Genomic DNA, 10,427 nt, shown 5'->3' with positions numbered 1-10,427 from the left:
AGTCTTTAGTAACCATCAATCTACTTTCAGCTTTCATGAGGTCAACTTTCATGGCTCTCACATGAGGAAGATTACATGGCCTGGCTTTCCTGTGTCTGACTTATTTCATGTAACACGATGACATCCGGTTTCAGCCATTTTGTCAAAAGTGACAGGGCCCCACCCTTCGGTGGCTATTATTCTACTCTATACTATGACCACATCATCTTCATCTACTTCTCAACTAGCACTAAGCTGCTTCCGTTTCTTGGCTGCTGTGGACAGTGCTGTGATACGCACAGAGCACAGGTGTCTCCTGACATACTGACTCCTGTTCCTTTGGCAGTATACCCAAAAGAAGGATCATATGCTAATTCTAGCCTTTGATATTTTGAGGAGCTGCCACACCTTTCCTGACAATGACTGCACTAGTTTGCATTTCTGCTAACAGTTTCAAGGGCCCCCTTTTCTCTGCATCCTTGCGAGCATCGTTTATTTTAGACTTTTTGGCACTGGCCCTTCTGACTGGAGGGAAGTGGTGTCTCACTGTGGTTTTGATTTGCATTTCCCTGATGTCTTCATTTCTTCTTGTGTGGCTGTGACAAATACTCTGAAATACTCTGACAAGGCAGCTTAGGGCAGGGAAGGTTTCTCCTTGGTTTCATCAGGGCAGGGAAGACAAGGCGACAAGAACTTGAAGCAGCTAACCATGTCCCATCCCAAGGACCCCCAGTGTGGCCAGCGAGAGCAGAGAGTGTAGAATGGCTGCGGCTCAGCTCTGTCTCTCCACTCATGCAATCCAAGGTCCTAACAAGGGAACGGGGCCTCTCAGAGTGGCGAGTCTTTCCACTCCAATTAGCCTGACAAGATCAAGATAATTCCCACAGGCACTCCCAGAGGTCCTCTGCCCAGGTGGCTCTGGATTCTGATAGGTTGACAATTGACACTAACTGTCAAACTTCATGATCAGTAAAGTTGAGGTATCTTTTACTTATCTGTGCCTTTATTTGGGAGGTGACTTCTTTGATAGTCTGTTTACGCGTGTGGTGGCAGCACACCACCACAGATGAAGTGGAGTCTCCTATATTTACTCCCATTCTATGGATTGATTTATTAACTCGGCTGATTGCTTCCTTTCCTAACCTTTATGTTTGATTTTTTTAAAAAAAAGCGAAAACAAAACAAAAAACAAACAAACAAACAAAAAATTGTTGGCTTGTTCTTGCCTTTATTTCCTATGCCTTGAGGTCTTACCCATAATCTCTGTGCCTAGTCCCACATCATGACGCATCTCCTGTATGGTTCCTTCTAGTCCCTTCATGCTTCAGGTCTCACATTTGATACCTTTAACCCATTTGAGTTGATTTTCATGTACCACGAGAGCTGGGGTATCCTTTTACCTTTCTGAATGTGGATTTCTGCCTTTCCCAGCAGCATCTGTTGGAGACGACTTTCTCTTGAGTGCATGCCCTCCACAGTTCTACTGAAAACCATTTGGTGTAAAGGCATGGGGATGAATTTTTTTTAAAGGTTTTGAGCAATAAAGGCTTTTGATAAAGTGGTTTAAAGAAGGGAGTTGGTTAGAAACTGAAGTTCTCATTCAAGCCTGTCAGCTTTGACTTGAAAGACTTGTGGAGCAGATGTGGGTGAAGTAAGGAAACCAGCCAGAAAGGCATGGAGGGAGAGAGGAAGAGCCATGACACACCTGTACCAGTAACTCAGAATAGCAAGGTTTTGTTTTTGTTTTTTCCCAGAAGGAATCTTATGACCAAGATAACCAGAAGCCCAGGGTTCTCTGTTATCAGCTGTAAACCAGCTTCAGCCTTTTGTGAGCCAGCAAACAGCAGTGACAGGTACAAAAGGAAGGCATGGCCATCCAACTTCACCCCCAGTGTGGCCAGTGGGTGCAAAAGGACAAGCCAGAAGCCCATAGCTGGTGGGTCTTGAGAGCATGATCAAGGATGCTTGTCACGAGAACAAGATCAAAGTCCTTGCCACAGCAGCGTCTTTCCTGGTACCTATCTGGAAGTCCAAGAACTGCTGGGCACGGTCTCTCGTTGTTGGGTTTCAGGAGCACATCTGTGTGAAGGCCAAAGGTCCAGCCATTGTTCTTCAAGCACTGACCACAGTTTTTTTTTGAAACGGGGTCTTTTATTGAACCCAGAGTGCACTCACTGGGTCAGGCTGGCTGCTCAAAGGATCCTGGAGATCGTCCTGTCTCTACCTCCCCAAAACTGGGACTTGAGGTGTGCTCAATCAACTCTTAGGTGAGTTCTGATGCTCAAACTCGGGTTCTCATGCTTGCAGGGCAGGCTCTAACCAAATCCTCTCGCCAACCCCAGTACTTGAGATTCTCTCAGTTTTGTTTTCCCAGTAAGTATATATTGTGCCGTATTCCTAGTACCCATTGCTTCCAAGTGAGTCAGAAACAGCTCAGTGAGTCATTGTTTGAAGAACAATCATCAGTTTGTACTGGGAACTAGAAAATTCACTTTTTAAAGACCTCATCCTCTCGTTTAACTTTTAAAACAGGGGCAAAAAGACGAAACACAAAATTCACCATACCTCCCATCTTTAAGTATAGTTTATGGAATTAATGTTGACATACCTAGCATCATTGAACAACAGACCTCTTGGCCATTTTCGCCTTGTAAAACCCAAACTACCTCTCCTCACTAAACAACTTCCTATTTCTTTCTTTGCCCGCTAATGTTTTGGTTTGTTGTTGTTGTTTTTTGTCTGTTTATTTGACATTACAAAGATTGGAACCAAGAGTCTTGTAGATGTCGGGCTAATACTCTACCGTTGAGCTTATAAGCACCAGTTTGGGTGGTGCCGCACACCCTTAATCCCAGCACTCAGGAGGCAGAGGCAGGCAGATCTCTGTGAGTTCAAGGCCAGCCTGGTCTATGGAGCAAGTTCCAGGACAGGCACCAAAGCTACAAAGAAACCTTGTATTGGAAAAAAAAAAAAAGTAAGCCAGATCTTATTTTGATATAAGTACTATAATGGGGCAAAGTAATACCTCCTAATAGTTTTGATTCAGATTTTCCTTTTCCTTCTTATTTATTTACATACAGGGGCTTGACGTTGAACTCAGGGGCTCACACAAGCTTCCAACGACTAGCAATGTGGAATGTCCTTTTCTATGCTTGCCACCTATCATTCCTAAGGAACATCCACTGATTCTCATTTCTTCTTTACAATTCAGATTTTTTTTGTTTTGTTTTTGGTTAGCTGCTGAGTTGTGGGAATTCTTTATATTAGCTGAAAGTTAACTCCCAACCTGTTGTCTGTCAGTGATATGATCTGTGAGTGTGTTCTATCGATTCACATGCTGGATTCTCACATTACTGTTTGATTAGTGTTTAGGTTTGCGTCTTTGCTATGAAGCCAGGGCAAGCACTCATGCCTAGCATGTTCTATGTCTCCAGACTCTGGACTTTTGACATGATGTATCACTCTGTAATGTAGATTGGCCCCAAACTCACAATCCTCCTCCCTTGGCCTCTCACGTGCTGAGGGCTGGGGTTAAAGGCATATGACATACACTCAGCTTGACTTCCCTATGTTCTTTTACTTAGAAAGGATATTTTCATAGCTAATCAGATATTTTGAAAACCACAAGATTCCAAGAGCCCCATGTGATGTGTCATTCTAAACTCCTCTGGATAGTATTTCTGGGGATGGAGCTCAGGCCCTTGCTCTTTTTAAACACTCTCTCTCTGCTTCTGCCTTTCAGATGTGGTTCTATTGGGCGGTTTTTAAAACATGTCTGTAGGTTCCTTTACACGATCTTTCTAAGAGGTGTCTTTTATGGTCCTGGGGACTCAAAGGCATCATGTAAAATATATGATCTTCACAGTGGGATGCAGAGAAAGAGGGAGAGGAAGCAACCAAAGAGCAACATCTGGTCCACCATATAGCTATTAAGTTCTTCCAGATGCCAGACTTGGAGGGGAGGCTTTGGGATGATCCCCAGCCTCAACCATCATCTCCCTGCAAAGCGAAAGATCCTAAGCAAAGCCTGCCTATCTGGGGCCAGGCAGCCTTCCCATCTGAGCCCAAATATAACCGAAAGCTATATTAGACACAGGGTTTGGGAAATTCTTTCTCTTTTGGCTAATATTTTATTACTCTACTTTCCTCTGAGATTTGAAAAACTAACAGAACTGTCATTTTTTTGAGTGCATTTTTAAATCTAGCCAAACATCTAGTGTCTGTTTCTGGACTTGGGGATCCTAAGGATGTTGGTCGAAGAAGGAAATGAGAATCCCTTGACTTGGTCATCCATTTCCTTCCTCATTCTATAGTAACTATTTTCTTTCCTAGGATCTGAGCTGATAAGAGTACCCAGAACTCACAGTACAGCCTTCTATCTGGACAGAATCACTACCTCATTTCCCATTATTGATATTAAATGAAAATAGGACAGCCTCAAATCACACCCTCCTGGGTTCCATTCCAGATGAAAATCCCTCCCTATTTGCTGCCTATAAAAGAGGAGGTAGAACTGCCAGAAGACCAGAGGCCAGGCCAGCTCAGAATCTGCCAGCTCTTACTGAAGCCAGCTCTCCCGTTCTCCATTATGCAAGTCTCTGCAATGCTTCTGTGCCTGCTGCTCACAGTGGCTGCCTTCAGCATCCACATACAGGCTCAGCCAGGTAAGAATGGCCTTGCCTCCCTTCCCCCTGGAGCATGCTGCCCCTTCTCTGGGTTTTCACGGACCATTACAGAATGAGGGTTACCCATAGTTTCATTTTACTGGCTTTGCCAAAAGAAGGCAAGAGAAAGAGGGACACGAGGCCAGTCCAGGGCCAGAGGCAGGACTTGAGTCTGATCCCTCCAGCACTCATTAGTAGAAACAAGATAGTCCCTGCACCAGCTACATCTCCAGTAACGGGGCTCTGGTTTATCAAAGAGGGGCCTGGGGTGGGGTGTGTTTTCAAGTTGAAGAGGGAAGAGTACCAGGTCTAGTGTGTGCTTCAGTCAGCCCAGCTTCCAATAACAGCGGTTCTGTAGAGGCTGTGTCTACAAAATCCTCACGAGACACAAAGTTTTCTGATCCAAAAAGGGGACTCGTAACTAGTGCCGTCTTACTCTAAGGAACTGAGTTATTATCCGCATGCTTTCTAGTGACACCCGGAGTTGTCCTCAGCTCTTCTTGTCCCTGTTGACTGGTATATAACCCACAGAAGGGAGAAAGAATTGAGGGACATTCTAAAGAGGGGAGGTGTTATATTAGGGATGGGCAAGTTCTCCTTTGGTCTCTCTGACTGCTTCCTACCATCCCATCAATCATGAACAAGAAACCCAGAATCCTCCACGAAGAACCTTTGCTTGTTCTTTCATTGTAGATGGGATCAATTCACCCACATGCTGCTATGTCAAGAAACGAAAGATTCCCACAAAGAATCTGGAGAGCTACAGAAAGATCACCAGTAGCCACTGTCCCTGGGAAGCTGTTATGTGAGTATGCACCCCGTGCCTTCATCCCTCAGGACTAGGTCATTCCCAGAGGCAGTGGATAGGGCTAAACACTCGATGCGTGGAGACTACTGCAAACTCAGACAACTTTCAATGGGGAAATGGAAGCTTGCCACTCTCTTCAGAGCCACCAGTTCAGGACCTCCCTCTCCAGCCAGGAGCCAGGGAGAGGAAGGGGTTTGCTTTGGCCAGTGAGGACTGCATCTTTTCATTAAGCCTTTCCTTTGTCTTACCTTCTTCCTTCTCCATCCCTGGGGTAAGGTCATCAATTTGGAGTAATGCACCAGGCCCGTACTCACAGGATGAGTCACATTCTCTCTAACAGAGCACTCTTCCCACAGCTTCAAGACCAAGAAGGGTATGGAGCTCTGCACTGACGCCCATGAGCAGTGGGTCCAGGACGCCATGAAGCATTTGGACAAGAAAACCCAAACTCCAAAGCCTTGAAGTCTCTCGCCTGAACGGAGACCCAGGAGACAAGAAGCAATAAATCTGCCCCCTTGTCTTTTCTGAGAACTGTGATGAGATGCACGGATTCTGTCTCCAAGGGAGAGTTGCTGTTTGGAGGAACGTGAAACAGCCACACTTAAGGAATTATCTCTAAGTTATTAATATTTTTATTTAATTTGCCATGTACTTTGGTATGATTTGAATGTAAAGCCCTAGACACCTCCTGTCACTTTAATGTTGTACTATCATTTACTTTGCTCCAGTATTGTGAACAAGCTTTGTAAGAATCAATGAAAAGATCGTATTAAAAAACATTTAGGATAAAATCATGGTGTTATGATCCTGTGGAATTTTTATATGTATGACTATTGAATTTTCATATAAAATATATTTTTGCATAAAATCCTATCTTTGATGCTGTTTTTTTTTAAAGGAACAAATTAAAGTTGGAGGGATGAACAGGGTGGCAAGGAGCAGGGCATGGGTGAAAATGAGGGGTCATAGATGAGCAGGGAATGGGTGCAGAGGAAGGGGGCTGTAGATCCGCAGGGCATGGGTGCAGAGGGAGGGGGCTGTAGATCAGCAGGGCATGGGTGCAGAGGGAGGGGGCTGTAGTTCAGCAGGGCATGGGTGCAGAGGGAGGGGACTGTAGATCAGCAGGGCATGGGTGCAGAGGGAGGGGACTGTAGATCAGCAGGGCATGGGTGCAGAGGGAGGGGACTGTAGATCAGCAGGGCATGGGTGCAGAGGGAGGGGGCTGTAGATCAGCAGGGCATGGGTGCAGAGGGAGGGGACTGTAGATCAGCACAGCATGGGTGCAGAGGGAGGGGACTGTAGATCAGCACAGCATGGGTGCAGAGGGAGGGGACTGTAGATCAGCACAGCATGGGTGCAGAGGGAGGGGGCTGTAGATCAGCAGGGCATGGGTGCAGAGGGAGGGGGCTGTAGATCAGCAGGGCATGGGTGCAGAGGGAGGGGACTGTAGATCAGCACAGCATGGGTGCAGAGGGAGGGGACTGTAGATCAGCACAGCATGGGTGCAGAGGGAGCTCATAGATGAACAGGGCATGAGTGCAGAGGGAGGGGGTCGTAGATGGTAACTCCGGGTCATTTGCTCTAGAAAGTCAGACAGGCTGGGGCTAGACAAGGCCAGGTCCAGTTTTGCCTCTGACAGCTGACATCAGCCTAACCACTTTACCAGATAACTTTTTATGTCCCAAAGCCGTGATATGTATGTATGTATGTATGTATTTATTTATAAAAATTTCCACTTCCTCCCCTCCTCCCAATACCCTCCCACTCCCCCCCCCCGACTCCTTTTCCCCCTCCCTCTCCAGTCCTAAGAGCAGTCAGGGTTTCCAGCCCTGTGGGAAGTCCAAGGTCCTCCCTGCTCCCTTCAGGTCTAGGAAGGTGAGCATCCAAACAGACAAAGCTCCCACAAGGCCGTGGCTTTTCGTGCAATCTCCTATTACACCAGACTCCTGTTTGTCTGGTCTCCTCACAGTCTCCCCGCCCCTCCAGTCCAGAATATTATAGACATCTCCTACTTTGAGAATGGAGATACTGAGCCAGCACGACCTTGCAAATTCCTTTCCACATCTGGGAGCCATGGGTCTTCAAACAAGTCTTTCCCTGCCAGTCAGAAGGGGCATGGAAAGTAAAGACCGGACACCTAGTACAAGATCCTGACAGACCCCTGCACCTTCCAGCTGAGCCTCCATTAAAGCCCCAGGTAGAAACAGAAGGTGTCAGGAGAGAGCCCACACCTTCATGGCAGGCAGCCAATGCGCTGGTGACCATGCTCCGAGGCTTCAGTCAGATCTAACTGAGCTTTCTGCCTCTCCTGCAGCCTCTAGCTGGTTCTCATCTCAACATAGCAGCTGTGCTTGACTTCCTAAAAGAGCCACCAGGAGGCAGACTAGCCTCACCTAAATTATCATCTTCGAGTTCTTTTATAGCCATGACAGTGGAGTTAAGGAAGGAAAACATGTTACACCACAGTGGTATCCAACAAGCCCCGTGGTTCAGGTCAATGTTACGCAGAGCATCAGTGAATGTACAGAGGAGAGGGGCTCCCTGTGCCAAGACCAAAAGAAGCAGTGCACGTGACCTGTGCCAAACCTAGCACCGCCTTTTCCTCTTCTTTTTTCTTCTTTCTCTTCTTTTGTTTCTTTATTACTCGATTATTTGTTCCCTTGCCGTTTTTCTTTCTGTTTTTTTTTGTTCCAATCAAGTGGCATGTAGCCCAAAATGGCCTAAAACTCAATATGTACCAAAGAATGCTCTTGAATTCTGATCCTCCCACCTTTACTTCCAGAGTGTGGGATTACAGGTGTGTGCCCCTACAGACAGTTTTTGAGGTACTGGGGATCAAATCCAAGTCTCTGTGCTTGTCAGGAGAGCACTGTACCCACCTAATGAGATATACCACCAGCCTAGCTCCGTACATGCCAGGCAAGATCCCTACCTACAGTGAAATACACCACCAGTCTAGCTCTTCCTTTTAAGAAATTAAAAAAAAGTCTTGTCTGTCTTCATCTGTGCCCAGGGTTCCTTGTCTTCATTAGGTATGAATAGTTAGAAATCCCAAACTATGACTAGAAAGAGGGTGATCCAAAGCTGGGCGTTGGGGTCAATGTAATTCAAAGATTAGATGGATTATAACCACCAGTGCACCTAGTAGTCTTGGGTGGTTACTAACCTGACAGGTCTCTGAAAGTGGGAGTATACGGCAGCTCCACAGCCCTCACACTGGCACCAGCATCACTTGGACACTCAAAATAAAAACACAGCAAACATAATCTACAGATATGTAATAATCACAGATAATAACAGATGCCCAAGTGCCATCACCAAAGATGCTAATCACAAGTGGTGGGTGAGGGAGGATGCCCCTTTTGCCTTCTAAAGAGTTCTCCTACAGATCTGAGGATTATTGATGTGATACATTTGAGAGACCCTTATATTCTTTCTTTTTACATTACAGGACTTCTCCTGTCATCTCTGGCTTATACACGAAGGGTACTACTTGCCTAAAATTTCTTCCCTCTTGTCCTAAAGTAGCAGAGACTGTGGGTTCCCACCCTACATCCATGAACCTTTCCTTAGTCTCTAGCACAAATTGGTGGTCATGCATCGAAATGCCAACTAATTGGGATTGAAATGATATCCACTACTTCAGTCCCTACAAAACACCAGGGTTTTTAGACACTTCCAGTCTTGTCACCCTAAGATCAAGATATCCCATAAGGTGGAAGAAATACATACCTCTAAGTTATTGGTCCTTGCTTAGGAGAGCCACACACTCTATTTCAAACCGTGACATGAGAGAAAGTGAGTATTTGCTGTGTTGAGGGTATGATTAACAGGTAGACACCTGCCATGATCACATGCCACCATTAAATGCTCAAAACAAGGGATCATGTTAATGCACAATTATAATCCAGCATTTAGGAGGCTGGTGCAGGAGAACTGCTCTAAGTTCATGGCCAGTTAGGCTACAGAGTGAGTTCAAGAACAGCATTGGGATACATGGCAAAACCCTGCTCCTTCCCCACAAAGCAAATAAATTAAATAAAAATCTGTAACAAATAGAATTCAGCAGGCTGATGACAAAAGGTGGAACAAGCTGATGCCTCAGGTTGGAAAGATGAAGGCCAACGTTCCAAAGTACCAAAGCTGTCAGGGCCTGTACACAGCAATCTTAGCTCCAAAGGGAAACTTTACAAAACACATGTGGATAGTGTGGTGATTGCTTCTGTCTGTATCTGTCAAGGTATTATTGTAAGGAAAACAGTTTAGGAAAGGGTTGGCTGTCATCGAGCCTCATGAAAGAGAACAAAGCCCACAAATTTAAAAATTCAAGATTAATACTGCAAGAAATGCAATCTCTGTGTAGGTACAACTCTTTCTCTCTCTCTCTCTCTCTCTCTCTCTCTCTCTCTCTCTCTCTCTTCTCTTTCTCTCTCCTTTACTTTGTGTCATGGAAAAGCTTTCTCACTGAATGAAGTGAGAGAGTGAAAATCAGATACAAGCTATAGCTTTGTTATGCAAGCCTTGAGTCTCACTAAGAAGTGGGAAACGAGACACACATTTAGAAACTGGCAAAGCACCAAAAGGAGAAACCTCCAAAGTTAGTGACAGAAGTCCTGCTAAATTAGCAATGAAACCATGAGTGATCCCAGACCCACTAAAAGCTACAGCCAATTCAAAAGGAGCACAGTCCCCAAGACTACGGATCAGCCCCAGGATAAATAGTATTCCTCTGAAGGGCTTACAAAAGAATGCCAACCCATGGAGTGAGGACCAAATCATGTAAGCCGTTTTCAGACCTGGCTCCTGCAAACACCCCATACTTCAAGTTTCCACTCCTATCAGGGTGACCTGAGGGTAATGAGACTCAGCGATTACAGTGAGCCTCGTCTTCCTCTACATATAGAGATGTGCAGAATATGCATAGCTCTCACTAACATCAGCACCACTCAGACACTTAAATGAGAACACCAGCAACA

The 10,427-nt window shown here is 45.6% G+C and overlaps 1 protein-coding gene across 1 annotated transcript; it reads left to right on the top strand.

Annotated features, from left to right (window-relative positions):
* Nucleotides 1-3,978: 3,978 nt before the first annotated feature.
* Nucleotides 3,979-6,324, top strand: LOC146893205 (C-C motif chemokine 7-like). Its single transcript, XM_085695522.2, has 3 exons — nt 3,979-4,643; nt 5,337-5,448; nt 5,808-6,324. The coding sequence occupies exons 1-3, from the start codon at nt 4,400-4,402 to the stop codon at nt 5,911-5,913; spliced, it is 462 nt and encodes a 153-aa protein (XP_085551648.1). The 5' UTR covers nt 3,979-4,399; the 3' UTR covers nt 5,914-6,324.
* Nucleotides 6,325-10,427: the final 4,103 nt, after the last annotated feature.

Source organism: Myodes glareolus, chromosome 9, assembly GCF_982192425.1.
Source record: "Myodes glareolus chromosome 9, mMyoGla1.1, whole genome shotgun sequence".
In the NCBI taxonomy this organism is placed as follows: Eukaryota; Metazoa; Chordata; class Mammalia; order Rodentia; family Cricetidae; genus Myodes; species Myodes glareolus.
This window is presented reverse-complemented; position numbering and strand designations above follow the sequence as displayed.

What these genes read in the sequence shown, in the direction of transcription:
- LOC146893205 (XM_085695522.2), top strand. Translation starts at nt 4,400, where the DNA reads ATGAAAATAGGACAGCCTCAAATCACACCCTCCTGGGTTCCATTCCAG. An exon ending in CCACATACAGGCTCAGCCAG is followed by an intron (nt 4,644 to 5,336) that starts GTAAGAATGGCC and finishes CTTTCATTGTAG; the next exon opens with ATGGGATCAATTCACCCACA. An exon ending in TGTCCCTGGGAAGCTGTTAT is followed by an intron (nt 5,449 to 5,807) that starts GTGAGTATGCAC and finishes CTCTTCCCACAG; the next exon opens with CTTCAAGACCAAGAAGGGTA.